Source organism: Lipotes vexillifer, unplaced genomic scaffold (assembly GCF_000442215.2).
Source record: "Lipotes vexillifer unplaced genomic scaffold, Lipotes_vexillifer_v1.1 scaffold713, whole genome shotgun sequence".
Classification (NCBI taxonomy): Eukaryota; Metazoa; Chordata; class Mammalia; order Artiodactyla; family Lipotidae; genus Lipotes; species Lipotes vexillifer.
Genome location: NW_006773157.1, coordinates 1,939,860 through 1,957,734, shown reverse-complemented (window position 1 = coordinate 1,957,734; position 17,875 = coordinate 1,939,860). Strand labels below are relative to the sequence as shown.

Sequence of the window (17,875 nt, the reverse complement as noted above, 5' to 3'; positions counted from 1 at the left end):
GCAGGAATAAAAATATCTAACTTTCTGGTTATTTCTTAGGCTATAAAGTGCTCTTAAACCAACCCTGTTAAAATAACATAAAGCACATATAAAGAAACTAAAAATATATTTCAGGGTTACATGAATGAAGTAGGCAGTTGAAAATGTCTACATAGGAAATTTGGAAGATTAATTCAACAGACTGTTATGCTGGTTAGAAACGGTTTTGCAATTTAATTCTAAAATTAATCTTGTTTTTAGTTTTGATTTCACTGAAGGATGCATTTAAGAGCTTTTGAAAGAAGCCAAAGGTTAAAAAATGTATTTAAAAATGTATAAATATCACTTTAGTAATTGTTTTCAATATTAGAAATCATCTCAAATAAAATAATTTTCCAAATAAAATGAAGCACTACTCTTGATTCTCCTAAGAAAACCCTGCAACACAGAAGGAGTACAATCCTTGCTTTGGGACACTCAGCAGCAAGTCAATGGCAAAAATAGGCACAGACTCTGAGATCCCTTAATGTCAGTCTCCGTGTCATTATTTTTCCTTCTCATGATTTTGCTGACATAAAGGATTAATCCCTACTTTCTTCAGATTTAGAATAATGTTCTCAAAATTTTGCATATTGTATAAGCATACACCATTGAAGCTCATGCTTTGCTGTTTTCTTTTGCTTTTTCTAGAAGCCTGTACAAGAAATAAAATATTTAACATCTCTGTATTCTTTTTGTTGTTAAATTACTTTCTCTTGTTAAAATTATGGTACTAGCTTATTTAAGGATATCAGATAAAACAGAAAAATTTGAATGAGCTATAAATAGACGTCTTAGAAAGAGGTTTACATTTTCTTCATCATTTCTAATTACAAACAGAATGAAAGCCACTCCATTTCATCTCCAAAAAATTCTAAGGACAATAGGATCCAAATTTTCACTTAAAATCTACACTGTATCTTACACTACTAATAAATGACTTTTAACTCTAAAAAAAAAAGAGCTCATTAAAACAACTCATTACTTACACATGCTTTTCTCTGATTAATATATGGCAAACTGATTCCATAGGTCGCATTTACAGCAGCTCTGTGGTGGATGTTTTCAGGATCCTGCATGATTTTTATATTCAACCCTGTCTTTCTCTGAAACAAAGAAACAATGAAACTTTCATGCCAGAAGAACAAAACTGCCTACTAACATTTTATATCCTCAAAGGAGTCTAAAGTTCTTTGAGAATAATTATTTTAATGTAATTCTCACTGGAAAAAAAAGTATATCTTTGGGTCTTTTATTTAGGTGACTAATTAGTCTTTTATTCACAGAAAAGGAATTTTCTGCAGATTTTCCTCTGTGTATCCTGTTACTCATAAAAATCCATCTGCAGACGCCATTCATTTTCTCAAAAATACTGCTAGAAGCCAACCAAGGTGGACAAAGGATAGAATACCTGGTTTCGATTTATTTTTAGCTTTCCAGGTCAAGAATTTTTCCAATGAAGTCTATACTACGACTATGCAGGTAGAGGGCTCCCTTGGTCTGTTAAAGTGTCCCCTTTCCTTGAGGGACATTTACAGGTAAATCTCAGTTTGAACTTGGTAAATTTACCACAACAAACTTATCCACTCCTTCGCAGAGCTTTTGCTATCTATAGGAAAAATATGTGCTCTCATTAGAAAAAAGAAACACGCATCTCATTTGAACCACGTGTTCCTCATTTAAAATAATTGAAATGAGTTACTACTGAGATGCTTAAATATGAACCACCAGAATAGGCAGCACAGTGGTAGGGGGGAAGGGGCACTGGATAGGTGATCAGAGACCTAGGCTCCAGTCTTACTCTACCCTGGACTGCCTGCGTGTGACCTCGGGTAAGTTACTTCCCCTCTTTGGAAGCCAGTTTCTTTATTTGCAAAATGCGACCTTAGACTTGACTGTCTCTTGAAGGACTATCAACCCCCCAATCTCCCCCTCCCATGTTTTGCTTTCTATTATTTGATGCTAAAAGGTAAATCGACACTTAAGGAATATGGTAGTACCAACAGTTTCTGAAGTCTTTTGTGACTTTTAAATTTAGTGGGTTTTAGCATATTCACAATGTTATACAAACATCACCCCTTCCTCAAATTCAGAACGTTTTCATTACCCAAAAAGAAACCTCATACCCATTAACAAACAGTGCTCATCTCCTTTACCCAGAGCCTGGCAACTGCTAATCGACTTTCTTTCTCTTGGATGTGCCCATTCTGGATATTTCTTATAAGTGAAATCATACAATATGTGGTCTTTGTGACTTTTTTAAAAGGAGGTGTGAGCAATTAAAAACACTGATTTCCTTTCAATGGAGTGTCTTAGTTCTGAGGGCGATCTGATGCAATTGTTAAAACGGTTATAGGAACCAGACAGATTAGCTCATACTGTAGTAATTTCTTTGATCTTAAGCATTCATACATGGCCTGTGCCTGAGGTCAAAGCGAAGGGGAAGACTACAAAAACACCTATGGAATGCATGCCGTCTACATAAGTTATTTCTTAACACAGTCTCCAAACCTTTTGTTTTTTTTTTTTGCGGTACGCGGGCCTCTCACTGTTGTGGCCTCTCCCGTTGCGGAGCACAGGCTCCGGACGCGCAGGCTCAGCGGCCATGGCTCAGGGGCCCAGCAGCTCCGCGGCGTGTGGGATCCTCCCGGACCAGGGCAGGAACCCATGTCCTCTGCATCGGCAGGTGGACTCTCAACCACTGCGCCACCAGGGAAGCCCCAAACCTTCTTTTTATTTTTTTAATAGTTTTTAGACCAAATCTCCAAATAACTGCACTCAATTGTGCACATGATTTAACCCATGCAGGGACACAGGTTACAAATAAGGCATAGCTCTTCCCTCTCCTTAAAGTCTGTGTGGTGACAAAAGTAATGTAGTGCCTAATTATAAATGGCTTTCCTTCTGTGGGTAACCCACACTTAAGCACTACTCCAGGGTTTTTGCATGGAAGCTGAGTGCCTCTTTTATTGAAATTAATACCTGAACATAATTTTTTCCTTCTTAATTAAACTTTCAGAATAATTTCCATTCTACCAAGGACTGGGAAATTGCTAATCTGTATTCTATTGGCTGGATGTGGTTTCTGTAATTCGGGTGTTTTTTAAATGTGTATTCTGTATACAACTGATGGCAATAACTTCATCTATCATGTCTAAGCTTTGTTAGAACTTTTAAATTCTGGGATCATTGGCTCAGTGGACCATAGCCATTTTCTTAGTTTTCTTATGCTCCATCAACTTTATGTGGCTTTGGGACTGGTATAGAAAGGAAATGATCAAATACAGAATCATTGTTAAAACTGGCATTAAAAACTAGTTGTTTCCTTCCATTTTTACATTTCTGTGGCAGTGAACACAGATATTTCTGGAAAGAAATCAAAATGTAAATAGAAATCCAACAGAAATGATAGGTTGTAATAGCAATTCTTTATTAGTCAGCTTCTAAAGCAATGGAAAAATCCTTTAAAATTATTAATATTCTAATATTTTCTCTTTTGACTCCAAAGCATGTGTATACCAAAATAATATGTAGCACATATGATTTAATTCCCCTTTTAAAAAAATTAAGAGTTTACATTTAAATAATATAAAAATATCAAATGGTCTCACTGAAAATCACTGTCATATACATTCATAACCTAAATTTATCTTACAAACCATCTATAGAGATGTATAGGGAAATATTTATGAGCATAAGCTACATTGTCAGACCCAGTAATAAGATTTTTCAAGAAAAATAATTATAGATTTTAAAAAACAAAAACAAAATTAATCATTCCATTAAGCATAAAAGCAATGCTCTGGAAGATGATCATTTTTTACCAACAGTAAGATAAATATCAAATAATTTCAGAAAATTTTCTTAAATTGTTCAAGAAAAGACAGCAATTTATTTAATCTACCTTGAGTGACTAAACAATCTAAACTTTGTGTCCTCTCCTTTTGATAGTAATTACAAGCAGATATATCAAATGTGACTCTCATTTAGACTTTGGTTTGTAAGAAGAAAAGTTATTATCAGAGCCAATTACTGTTTTACCTACATGGCTGCACAGAAGCAGGGAGCTCAATTTTCGTCTCATCAGTGATTTTGTGGTATTTATTTTATTACTATGCCCACAAAGTGATATAAGAAGGAAATAGCTTGTGCTATTAAAACTAAGGCTTGAACATAAGAGGCTAAGGTTTCTTTTAGAAGAAGTTCTGAATTAAAAACACTAGGCAGCGTGTAATGCCAGCTCCCCAGACATGGGCAGACCATAAAATGACATACATCTGAGCACACAGAGTAATCAAAATTGAAATGCTTCACAAACAAAGTTGAGACAAGCTATTTACTAAGTTACAGTATTATCAGCATAACATTATTCTCAACAGTGTTTGCTACAAGTAATGCCTTCTTTTTTTAAATTCAATTTTATTAATTTTTAATTGTTTTTAATTAAAAAATTTTTTTGGCTGTGTTGGGTCTTCGTTGCTGCACGCGGGCTTTCTCTAGTTGCAGCAAGTGGGAGCTACTCTTTGTTGTGGTGTGCAGGCTTCTCATTATGGTGGCTTCTCTTGTGGCAGAGCATGGGCTCTAGGCACACGGGCTTCAGTAGTTGTGGCGCGCAGGCTCAGTAGTTGTGGCTTGCGGTCTCTAGAGCACAGGCTCAGTAGTTGTGGCGCACGGGCCCAATTGCTCCGCGGCATGTGGGATCTTGCCGGACCAGGGATCGAACCCGTGTCCCCCGCACTGGCAGGTGGATTCTTAACCACTGCACCTCTAGGGAAGTCCCACTACAAGTAATGCCTTCTAAAGTGTATGTTGGTTAATATCATATTCCCACTGGTTAAAGATATCTGTTTAATCTCAAAACCAAAATAAAGAAAAAGAATTCAGTCACCTTTAATGCTCTGATTCTTTCAACCATTATTATATTTATTTGAAAGAACAGTAGATACCAAGTCCTAGTTCAAGGTATATGATCTAGATTTTTCATTTGTTAAAACTGGGTAGTAATACCTACCTACATGGGGTTGTTTGTGAGGTTTAATTGACTAATGTGTGTTAAGTATCTCAAATGATAAAGTACTACTCAGGATCCTTCAGGCCCCCAAATAATAATGCAATGCATTGAAACACTTCAAATATATAAAAATCTATAGTTCTTAATAATATTTCCCCCTTCCCCAAAAAAACCCTAATTGATAAATTAATCTGAAAGTAGATAGATCAAAGAAAGGATCATACATTTATCCCGCTTTTCCTGAAAATCTGTTTTTCAGATTCACCAGAGAGTTGCTAAGGGAAAGCTCTTCAGAGAAGCTAATAAATGCGGAAGGAATGATAGAATTATAAAATTACCAATAAATAAATAAATAAAATTATGGCTTTGTAATCCCTAATGAAATAATTAGTTAGGTAAATATCAATTTTTGCTAATATCATTAGGTGAAAGGTTGTGGGGAATTTTATTATTTTAATTAATTAATTAATTAGTTTAGTTTTGGCTACACTGGGTCTTTGCTGCTGTGCACGGGCTTTCTCTAGTTGCAGCGAGTAGGGGCCACTCTTTGTTGCGGTGTGCGGGCTTCTTATTGTGGTGGCCTGTCCTGTTGTGGAGCATCGGGCTCTAGGCACATGGGCCTCAGCAGTTGTGACACACGGGCTCAGTAGTTGTGGCTTGTGGGCTCCAGAGCACAGGCTTAGTAGTTGTGGCGCATGGGACCAGTTGCTCCACAGCATGTGGAATCTTCCCAGACCAGGGCTTGAACCTGCGTCCCCTGCACTGGCAGGTGGATTCTTAACCACAGCGCCACCAGGGAAGCCTGGTTGTGGGGAACTTATATAGGATAGATCAAACTGGAAATAGTCAGACTCACTGATCAATCTTAATAACATCATTAAAAGAGAGAAAAGAAATTGCCTCCTGATATGCTATAAAAGGAAATACACCGCACCACCTGCCAAGTATTCCCACCAAAAAGATGTCACCTGAATCTGATCGAGCTTCTAGATAAAACTACTAGTTTACAAGAAATACTAGGGAGAGAGGAATGTGTAAAATGACACCATGAGATTTGCAAGCAGCCAATCCAGACTAAGGGTGTGGAGAACCTGTATGACAAATGACCTGGTTTCTTTAATAAGGGACATGAAAAAAAATGGGAGTACAGTTGATTTACAAGGTTGTGTGTAAGTGACATTTTTTTAAATGAGGGAAACTGCTATAGATAAAATGAGATACAAATGTAACGTGTGATGTTGTACAACATGGGACTATAACCTTTAAAAATTGAGAATCACTATAGTACACCTGTAACTTATATTGTACATCAACTATTCAAGTTAAAAAATAAACAGCAACAAAAAACCACAAGTGCAATGTGTGGACATTGCTTACATCCTGATTCAAACAAGAGAAGAACAGTTCTAAAACAATTGGGGAAAACTGAACATGGACTGAGAATTATACAGTATTAATGCATTGTTAAATTTGTTAGATGTGATAATAGTTCTGTTTTTTTTAAGTCGTTATCTGAGGTGTTTAAAGGTAAAATGACATGATGTCTGGGATTTGCTTTAAAAGACTTCACCGAGAAAAGTGGAGGGAATAGATGAAATAAGAATGGTAAAATTAAGGCAACTGTTAAAGTTGGGTGATGGTTACATGGATTTCATTTTGTTTTTGTGTCCATTCAAAGGTAAATTTTCGTAATAACAAGTTATATTTAAAATTAAAGTGTAGTTAAAATTTAATTATTCATTAATTTATTATTTGAATTCTAACATTCTATGCTTTATGATATTCCCTCTTACCTCCCTGCTAGGCTAGGGCATCAACAATTACAGCATCACTTAACCCCAAGCTGCTTCTAAAAAGCCCAGCTGCCTCAGATTCACAAAACCTTAAGACTTTAGTTCCATTCCGATGTGCCTGTCCTATGTTCTGATTCTTGTAGTTGAATTGTAGAACAAGAGGAAGGTTGGGGGAGAGAGCTAACATTTATTCAGCCTCTATTTTGTGCTTGGCACCATAATATGTGGGGCTTGTCATAATCCAAGTGCTGTCCTATAGCCCTTAAAATGGGAAGAGGGAACATATGATATTATCGCTACTTTACTAATGAGGACAAACGGCTAAGGGACTTCTCAAGGTCACATAATCCAAGTGGAGAGACAGGATTGTATTGATGTCTCTGACTTTAGAAGCCTCTTTCCATCATAACATGCTGCCCCATTACAACGAAATGTTTGTTGATACACTCTTGATTTAACTTCCTATATATCAGGATCTATCTATCCTTTACTTCCTCTCTAATCCCCACAGGCACTGCTTTGATCTGTGCCCTCATTGATTATTGCACGGACCTCTGTAATGGCCCCTACAATGGGTCTCCTTACCTTCAGTCCATCCTCTGCATGACCTTCAGAATAACTGAACTTCTGATCACTAATTGAAATACGTATCTCACCTCCAGTTAAAGAAAAAAAACAACCCATAAATCCAGACATAGAAAAATTAATTTTGGTAATGAGAAGGATAACGGTAATGAGAATAAGACTGTTTGCTGTATGTGACTGAAAATTGGAAGAATATTACTTCAGTAAGACAGAATTTATTGTTCTCATGTATATGAAGTCCAGAGATAGGTTGGTCAGGGTTGGTTTGGAAATCCAGGAAGTTAGTAGGGACCAGGCTCCTTCCAGCTTAATATTCTGCTATCCCTAATGTATGGGCCTCTTCCTCTTGGTCTAAGATGGCTGCTAGAGTTCCAGCCAACACAGCCCCATTCCAGGCAGCAGAATAGAGAAAGGGGAAGAAAAAGATCAAAGAGCACAAGTCAGCTATCTTTTAAGGCAGTTTCCAGAAAACTTCCCACAGTACCCACCCCTAACATTTCATTAGCCAGTACTACTTTGTCATATAGCTATGTCCAACTGCATGGGATGCTGGGAAATGTAGTCTTTATGTTGGGCACCCATATATCTAGCTAAAAATCAGCTGCTCAGGAAAGCCATTGAGGCCCAGTCCCTTTCCCCCTTTCTGTCCTAACCATCCTCAGAGTATTGCCCTTTGTCCCTATGCTTGTCACCTTGTGGTTGCAAGATGCTTGCTGCAACTCCAGTTGTCATGTCTGTGTTCAGGGGAGAAAGAGGAAAGGGGAGAAGGGACATGCCAGTTGTTACTATATCCTTTCATCTGGAAAGTAAAATTTCCCCTAGAACCAACCCCAGGAGACTGCTGCTCAGTACTCACTGGACAGAATTGGGACACATGGTCATACTTAGCTGCAAGGAAGGCTCAGAAATTATCTGCCTGGCATGATGCCATCCTGAACAAAATCACAGTTTATAGTAATGCAGATGAGGGAATGGATACTGGGTAGGGAACTAAAAATTTCTGCCACAATCATGCAGTCTACCCTAGCTAAGGAAGCAAGTACAATAAGATAAAAGTGATAAATAGTGAAATAATGAGAGGTCAGTGGATTGAAGGTGCTTACTGAAGTGAAGAATTGTTGGAAGAACGTACTATGTGAGCTGGCACACTAGGACATAGAGGTCAGAGATTGCTGTGGTTGAAACAGATTTTAGAGATGATGTACTTAATGGTTACAACAAAGCCCAGGCATTTGGCATATCCCCCTGGCCCTACCAGAGTACTTTTGCCAAACCTCTAATATTGCACTCACCACTCTGTCTGTAGAATGCCTGTCTACAGACTGTGAGCACCTACAGCACTGAAATTTGCATTCCAGCACCTAGCACATAGTAGCTTTAAAATCAAAATATTTGAAGAAATGAAACAGCACACCAGTGAGGAAAGACATTTTTTAGTTTTACTATGTTTGTGTCATTCTTACAATATGCCATGGAGACACTGTCATCAGCTTATAGCAGTAGTGTGTGCCAAAGGTGACATTCTGTCCTGTTTTTATGGCACACGGGCCAATTGCTAATTCCGTGACCTCCCTTCTTTTGCTACAAGCTACTCTCATGTGTTTGTGGCCAGGGAATGAGGGCTCCCTGAATGCCCAGAAGTTAGCATTCCCTGGTAAGCCAGGGAGAGAGGCAGGAGAAATTTGGGATGCCATCTTTGAAATGTTATTGAACCATGGAATACCATATAATAAATTTTGAGTGTGCTTTGCAGTTGTAGTAAATAGCTTATGTTTCTGGAGAAGATGCTGTAAGTCATAAATATGTAGCTAATTGACTCTTCTCGTAGAAACAATGTTATTAGAAGGTATAGTCCTAAGGGCCTATTTTTTTTAAACATCTTTATTGGAGTATAATTGCTTTACAGTGGTGTGTTAGTTTCTGCTGTATATCAAAGTGAACCAGCTATGCATCTACATATATCCCCATATCTCCTCCCTCTTGTGTCTCCCTCCCACCCTCCCTATCCCACCCCTCTAGGTGGTCACAAAGCACCGAGCTGATCTCCCTCTGTCCTCAAGTCCATTCTCTACGTCTGAATCTTTATTCCTGTCCTGCTAAGGGCCTATTTTTGATGCCCATTTTTTATAGAAATAACCCCAAATACCATGTTTAATCACCTATTCCACTAGCCATAAGTTATACTGTAAAGTATAAACCTCTTTATATATATAAACTAATTGAATGGTAACCAACTACAGTAAAACAGCATTGCATATGATAGAGTATAATAGTGTATCATAAATAATTCTAATGTGGCTTCACAATTGCCATATTAGTATCACTGCAACAAATCAGAAATGGAAAAGGTCACTTTTATCAGGAGCATTGCATTGAGAAGTTTCTTTGGGGAACTTTAGAGGGACATATCTGAGGATAATTCTGGGGATGGTTAGGAACTTTTGTGGAAAAAATCAGGAATTTATTCAGCTGCTTTCTTTTTTTCCCCCCAGTTGTAAATTTCCCTGTGGCAAACACAGGGAGGGAGCTCGAGGTTTCGTATTTTTAACAGTGGTGAGGAAAAGCCAGGACTCCGAAGTTAAGCAGAGCTGAGTTTGAATCCCAGTTCTCCTATTTCTTAGTTTTAAGTTACTATCATCTCTCATCCTCGATATGCTCGTCTGTCAGATGGGGATAACAATAATTCCTTCCTTCAGAAATGTTGTGAGGATGAGATATGATTTCATCATCATGGCTAACACAGGCTCCTGAATGGTCTTCCTGCTTCCACCCTTGCCTTTCTACATCATATTCTCCGCCTGGCAGCCAGAGTGACTCTTGTCAATTGCAAATCATATCGGATTGGTCCCCTGGTGAAAAGCCTCCCATCTCACTCAGATCTCCGCAGTCCTTACAATGGTCTGCAAGATCTGGTCCCTATCCCTGTTCCCACTTCTCTCCCCCTTGCACATTCCTCTCTAGCTTCCCTGCTGTTCACACTCCTAATTCAGGGTCTTTTCAGGTTCTGTCTTCTCTTCCTGGAACGCTCTTTCCCCAATTATTTGCCAAATGACTTGCTTCCCCATATCCGTCAGATTTCTGTTCAAGTGTCACCTTCCAAGTGAGATCATCCCAACACTCCCTATGTTCCTAACCTATCTTTTCTCTCATCAACTAACATACTATATGTTTACTTTTCAAACTGTTTTCTGTTTTCCTAATGACTACCTTACCCCAACTAGAATGTAAGCCCCATGAGAGTAGAGAAATTTGGCAGATGCCTAAAATACTGCCTGGTACATATCAGGTACATACTTGAGGTTGACCAGTATTCATCAACAAATAAGAAGAATGAACACTTACATAGCACTCACCATGCATGGGGCACTGTTATAAACATGCACGTATGTTAACTCATTTATCCTTACAACAGGGTGTCATAGAGCCCATTTTGCAGATGAGGAACTGAGGCACAGAGAGGTTAAATGACTTGCCAAGGTACAGATAGTAAGTGGTAGAGAACCGGGATGTGAACTCATACTTCTGACCATCATGTTGCCATCTATTGAGAGCCTCCTCCAGGCTGGGCACTGTCTAGGTACTGGTTACAGTAATGAACTAAACAGAGTCTCTCTGCTTTAGATTAATAGAGACTTAAGAAATAAAATAAGCAAACATAATGTATAAATCTTAGCAGATCCAAGTTTGGATAAAAGACCAGTAAAAGCCATTTGGAGGATAATGAGGGAAATCTGAATATGACATGAGTGTTTATTACATCCAGGAAGTATTGTTATAATGGTGATGTTATAATGGTGTGATAATGGTATTGTGGCTAAGAAGGAATGTGTTCCTTTTTAAAGACACATGTTAAAGCATTAAGGGGTGAAATGTCTATATGTCTGTATTTTAAAACATTTCAATAAAAAATAGATGAAGCAAAACTGGTAAAGATTAACAACTGTTAAATCTAGGTGAAGGAGAAATAGTTATTCATACACTATTTTTGGCTTATTTGAATATTTTCATACTAAGAAGGTTTTAAGAAACCACAGAAAGGGAAAAATTGTTTTTAAAAGTTTCTGCTCTCATGGAGCTTATATTCTAATGAGAAGACAGAGATCACAGTGCTTGTTGGTTACTTGTAGGCATTCTCTTCTCCCCACTTTATTCTGTAAAATCCACCCGCTATTTCACCAGCAGATTTTTCCCATCCAATATTAAGTGAGATATAACTCACAGTGAAAATCTGTAAAGCAACCCTTACTTGCCCTGACATTTTCTGTCTTTTATCTCTCATCACATTATTCCTCATAATGGCAAAAATCCTCAAAACTTTAGTTTTTATCAAATTTTGAAAATCACTTTCTCAGTGAGATCCATATTCACAAAATTAAAGATTCTTCCCATCTTAGACACAGATCTTGCACATTGCTGTATTGTATTAGATCACAATATATATTTTTATATTTGTTTTGATGGATAAAGCATCCATTTTATGGAATTCATTTGGAAAATAACTCTCAAGCAATGAGATGTGTTTTTTTTCCCCTGCTCCACAAACATACAAATTGTATCATGCTTCTAAGCAGGTCCCTGCATTTAAACAGTTTAGGAACTTCTATTTGAAATTGGCTTCAGACTTAGCTTGCCGAACACAACAAGAAAATCAAACACTCTCTTGGCCTGTAAGGTTTTTCTCCTCTTCCTCCCTCCTTCTTATCTATTTCGTTTGTTATTTCAAACCCTCTCCTTGACTGTTATGAGTACATGTGCGCCTATAGTCCAAGGTGCCTAATAGAAGGGTTGGGCTGGTGTTGATTTGAAGCCTTAGCTCTAGTCTTTTCTTTATATTATAAAGAGAAGCCATCAGAATATGGCTTTTTCAAATGTAAAAGAAATTGATAAACAATTCTTTATTGTGATTCTTAATTACAACTGAGAAACTCCAGATGATTTGTCATTTTAGTTTTTTGGTGTGAAATGGAATTCCAAAACACAGTTTCTTTACTTTGGAGAAAGAGCTTAAAGGAGCAACTGGGGTTTACCTACTTTAAAAGGTTGGCAGTGGGCAATTAAAGGTGGTAATATCCCAGCTGGATTTCACAGCTACTCAATAATACAAGCTTTGAAGTTGGTGTAGTAGGCTTATAGAACAGCTGGCAAAACAGCACTGTTTGTCATTGACTTTACAGCGCAAAATTAGGGCTATCTTTGTGTCAGCAGTTATGCATTTTTAAGCTGATGTCACTGATATTAGATATAAAACAACAATAGGGATCCAGGCCCTGAAGGTAAAGTCAGGGTGGGAAACAGTCCATGCCCCTTTCTAAATGAAGCTCACCCCTGCTCGCAGTATTTAAAAGAACACGGGGCACATAAGATCCCTTATCTTTATAATCATTTGCCAGGATTCAGAACTCTTTTGGGAAAATAAATTTCTGGCCATAGGTTTTTTTTTTTTTTTTTTCCTGGAATAATAATAGCAACTATGTGTTCTAAAATAGTCCTAATTTCATATATTTTATTTCATTGTCTTTACAACCTGGAGATCTCTAATCTTCCGCTTATGGACTAACTCTGGCCCTCCTGAGATTCTTGGCAAAGTAAACATTTAATGAAAGCAGAGGCTTAATAGTAAGGAAGATGAGAAGTTTAAGCTCCCTTTATAACAGCACTCTGTTTTTGTTTTTGTTTTTCATGAGAGCCTTTATTATTACCTGGTATTTTCTTATTGATGGTCTATCTCCACTCCCCTAGAATGTAAGCTCTGTGAGAGTGGGGGGACCTGGTCTGAATTGTTCATCCCGGGGTGCCTCTAACAGTCCTTGGCACACAGGAAGTACTCCACAGATAGTGGCTGAAGGAACCCAATGTGACAAGTACAGTGACAAAGGTAGGAGTGGGCTGCTTTGAGAGTGCAGAGGATCCTGGATTAATATTTTATATGGGGATGAGCACACCATTCGAAGTCACTGTGGCGGTTTCATTTATTCATTCAACAAACATTTGTTGAGAGTAACCTGGCATGACTTTGCAATGGACAAACTGACATGGATCCTGCCCTCATTAAGCTTATAATCTAGTGGGAAGTCGGGCATTTTTTTAAAAATCATATAACAATATCTAGTTACAAATTTTGGCAAATGGAGTAAAGGAAAATATAAGGTATTCTCATCATAAGCATCTTTGCTGTACACATCTTTGCTGTAAGCATTTTTGCTGCAAACATCCTTGCTGCATAACTAATTGGCCATAAGGCAATTCTGCCATGAAAGATAAAATAACTGGTTGACGGTTTTTGATTTGACAGTTTCCACTGGTTGAAATGCATTAGTCATTATTGATGGCTTTATCAAGCTGATCGATGATGATTTGCCCCAAGAGCTGGTTTCTTATTTTGAAGCACACTACCTGGAAAGAGAAAGAGACTGAAGGCCTTGAAGGTGCAGAGTTGAAGCCAGGTTTCGCATAGAACTTTGGAACATCTATCAGCGGACATGTAACAAATATGCCAAGAATAGAACACAGCTTAGCAGCTTTCACAGGGCAACGCAAAGCTCAGGTACAAACACGCACCCTAGTATTTGGAAACTGATACCTCTCTTAATGACGGATGAAATGTCAGTGAAAAAGAAAAAGCACAATGCCAAACAAGGAGACGAGTCAACAAACAAACAAAAATATGTATACAATACTATGAATGAAAGACTTGAAAGACAAGTGCTTAGGTAAAACCCACAAAATAAAATTGGTCATTTGTACCGTAGTGCCATGATCTACCCACATTTTAAATGTATTCAAATATTTTGTATTTTGCAAAAAAGTCATTTAAATTTTGTTATTAATTTCTCATGCTTCTTTATGTCCTTGTTAATGTCCCTCTTTTGTTTTTTGTTATTTTATCTCTTATAGCAAAATTGCCTTATGGCCAATTAGTTATGTGGCAAAAATGCTTGTGGTGGAAATGCTTGCAACAAAGATGTCCACAGCAAAGATGCTTCCTACCAAAGTACCTAGAACTAATACAAACAATTGTAAAAAGGGTACCATGCGATGGTGGCACAACTCTGTGAATATACTAAAAACCTCTTAAAAGGGTGAATTTTATGGTACATAAATTGTATCTCAATAAAGCTATTACTTGAAAAAGGGTATCACGGTGGTTAAGAGCACAGCCCTGGATCCCTACATTTCTGGGTTCATGATGCTGGCTCTGACACCAGCTGTGTTCTCTTGGGCAACTTATTTAACATTTCTGCATCTTGGCTTCTTCATCAATAAAATGAAGATAATAATAACATCTCCTTCTAGGATTATTCTGAAGGTTAAACAAGTTAATGTTCCCAAAGCACTGAAAATAGCATCTGGTACCCAGAAGAGGTGAACTGTTACCACTTTGGGGGAGTCGGCGAGGAAACAGGAATCAAATTGAAAGAATAACCAAAAGCCAGAAACCTCTTGGGCTCTATTCCTTGCCACCTGGAAACTTAACTTCAAAGAAAGCTCTTTTGTCATAGAAATTGACCATGCTGTGAACATATCTGAAACAACAATGGCATGTTTTCTCATTTAGAACACAATTTCCCACCTTTGCTCTTGGAAAAAAAAAATTCTTTTCTAACAGCTTTTTGGAGATACAATTCATAAACTTTAATTTCGCCCTTTCAAAGTGTATAATTCAATGGTGTTTAGTAGATTCACAGAGTTGTGCAGCCATCACCACTATTTAATTCCAGAACATTTCATCCTCCCCCAAAGACACTTGACAAGCATTAGACGTCATTCCCCACTCTCCCCCGCCTCCTCCTTCCAGCCTCTGGCAACCACCAAACCACTTTCTGTCTCTATGGATTCCTCTCTTCCTACCTTTACTCTTGGAAAGGCATGTGGAAGTGAACTGTGCTGTCTTGGGGGTTGCCAAAGTTTCCCCTCAGATTCCAGAGGGAAAATAAATGATTTCTGATCAATTACAGCTGGAAGCAACCTAAGTTTAAAAAAAAAATTAAAGTCAAATTTGCTATCATAAAAGCTTCACAAATTGTAACTTAAAAACAATGCTTCCTAGTTAAATTACATTTTATGGGAAATATTCTATTGGTAATGACAATAAATTTGACCAACTTTAGCATTTTTACCACTATAAAACTGCAGTTGTTTATTAAGCATAAGAACTTCCTAGCCTGATAATGACCATTATAGCATGAATAAAAAGCTCTATCTCTGGCTGAGTTTATATGATGCACAGTTGACAGAATTACTACTCTATAAAATATTTCTCAATTAAAAAAATACAATATGCTGTATTTTGTTAAATAAAATTAAGTCACAATATAGCCAACGTTAAATATATTCAAAATGCTGATCCCTAAGCAGTTCATCCTTATATTTTTCATTTACTTTTTTTAGTTTTTTTTTTTTTCATAAATTTATTTATTTTTGGCTGCATTGGGTCTTCGATGCTGCGTGAGGGCTTTCTCTAGTTGGGGCGAGTGGGGGCTACTCTTCCTTGCGGTGTGTGGGCTTCTCATTGCGGTGGCTTCTCTTGTTGCAGAGCACAGACTCTAGGCAGGCGGGCTTCAGTAGTTGTGACACGCAGCCTCCGTAGTTGTGGCTCCTGGGCTCTAGAGCGCAGTCTCAGTAGTTGTGGTGCACGGGCTTAGTTGCTCCGTGGCATGTGAGATCTTCCCGGACCAGGGCTCGAACCCATGTTGAATCTATTGGCAGGCAGATTCTTAACCGCTGCACCACCAGGGAAGTCCCCATCATTATACTCTTTAAACTTCTGCTATTTTATATAATTGCAGAAACTTAAGGATCAAAGGCGGTTAAAGGTCTTCCTTGTTAAACAGTGAGGAGTTCCATGGGATAGCAATGTGCAAACAAAATAAAGTTGTAAGAATGTGTATATGTGTGTAATGTAGGTCTTAATTTTAATTTTAAAGCAGGTTCCAGTTCTTTAAGATGGTCAACATAATTAAGGTCAATTAAATTCAACAACAAATGACTCACTTTCTTGATTCTATTGTGATGCCCACTTTTGTAAAATTACAATTAAAAAGCAATTTATGGACTCTGGTTTCATTCCAACATGTAAAGAGCTTGGAAGTTTCGCTCCAATCCTCAGCAAGAAAAGCTGAAGAATCAGAAAAACAACTCTTCTTAGATACATCAAAGAATTGAGATCACAGGGAAAACTGCTGCCTTCAAAACTGGAGAAAGAGGTGGATATAGCCCAAGAGCAGAAACCTGCTGCTGGAGCCAGTACTGGGAAGAGCACTTAAATTCTAGTCAACAAATTTCTGGAGGCTCAGTGTGGATTCCCTTGAGAGTAAAAAACTCTGAGGGGCCAAGTCTTAGGATGGCGGACGACCCATACTTCCATGAGTTTTACCTCTAGGAGCCCCACCTTGTTTTCTCTGTGAAGATCAGAGAAAAATCCCCTCCTGCTTCCAGCAGGGAAAAAGGAAGAGAATACTCCAAGTTCTGTTCTTTGTTCTGTTCTCTATAATGAAAGCTAGGTCTCAGGGAAAACTATTTTATCAAAGCCTTATCTGACCTGAAGAAGGGCAATTAGCTGACTCCAGCTCCCTCTAGTCTTCCTGTCTCACCTAAGGGGGGGAAATGCTGAGAAAAACTTGTGATGGTAACAGGGACACAGACCCTCCAAAAGAATGAGACCTAATCACAGGATTATTGCACGTTCCCCCCCAACACATACTACATCCACAGAGCCTCTGCATACAGAGGATTACAGGTGAAAGAACTGCAAGTCTCAGATTCTATTTAGGAAGGAGTTTCTAGGGAAACCCAAAAACAATAGGGGGGACAAAAACAAAGATAGCTGGGGAAATTGAAGCCTCAGATATCTACAGTTACAGCAGACAGTAAACATGGCATAACACCTGGCCAGATAAAGGCCTACTTACTTCACACTAAATGCCTACTTACCTTAGTTCCTATTACCTAATACATCATGTCCAGCTTCCAACAAAAAATGACAAGCCATGCTAATAGGCAAGAAAAAAAAAACAGTCTGAGGAGACAAAGCAAGCATTAGAATCAGATTCAGATATGACAGAGATTTTGGAATTATCAGACCAGGAATTAAAAATAACTGATTAATATGCTAAAGACACTAGTGGGAAAAAGTGGACAATATACAAGAACAGATGGGTAATGTAAGCAGAGAGGTTGAAGCTCCAAAAAGAATCAAAAGGAAATGTTAGAAATAAAAAATATTGTCAGAAATGAAGGATGCCTTTGATGGTCTTATTAACAGACTGGGCATGGCCAAGGAGAGAATCAGTGAGCTTAAAGAAATGTCAATATAAACTCCAAAAATGAAATTCAAGGAGAAAAAAAATTAACAAAGCAGAACAGAATGTTCAGGAACTGTGGGACAACTATAAACGGTGTAACATACCCATGTTGAGAATATCAGGAAAAGAAGAGAGAAAGGAGCAGAAGAAATATTTGAGTAATAATG

At 37.9% G+C, this 17,875-nt stretch overlaps 1 protein-coding gene across 1 annotated transcript in view; it reads right to left on the bottom strand.

The window, feature by feature from the left end:
• LOC103085932 (IQ domain-containing protein H-like) overlaps positions 1 to 17,875 on the bottom strand; it is a 73,780-nt gene that overhangs the window by 37,626 nt on the left and 18,279 nt on the right. The window contains exons 4-5 of the mRNA XM_007448136.1: positions 15,256 to 15,373; positions 1,008 to 1,124 (exon numbers count right to left, since the gene is read on the bottom strand). Of these exons, the coding sequence (XP_007448198.1) occupies positions 1,008 to 1,124; positions 15,256 to 15,373 (235 nt within the window). The remainder of the gene's footprint in view (positions 1 to 1,007; positions 1,125 to 15,255; positions 15,374 to 17,875) is intronic.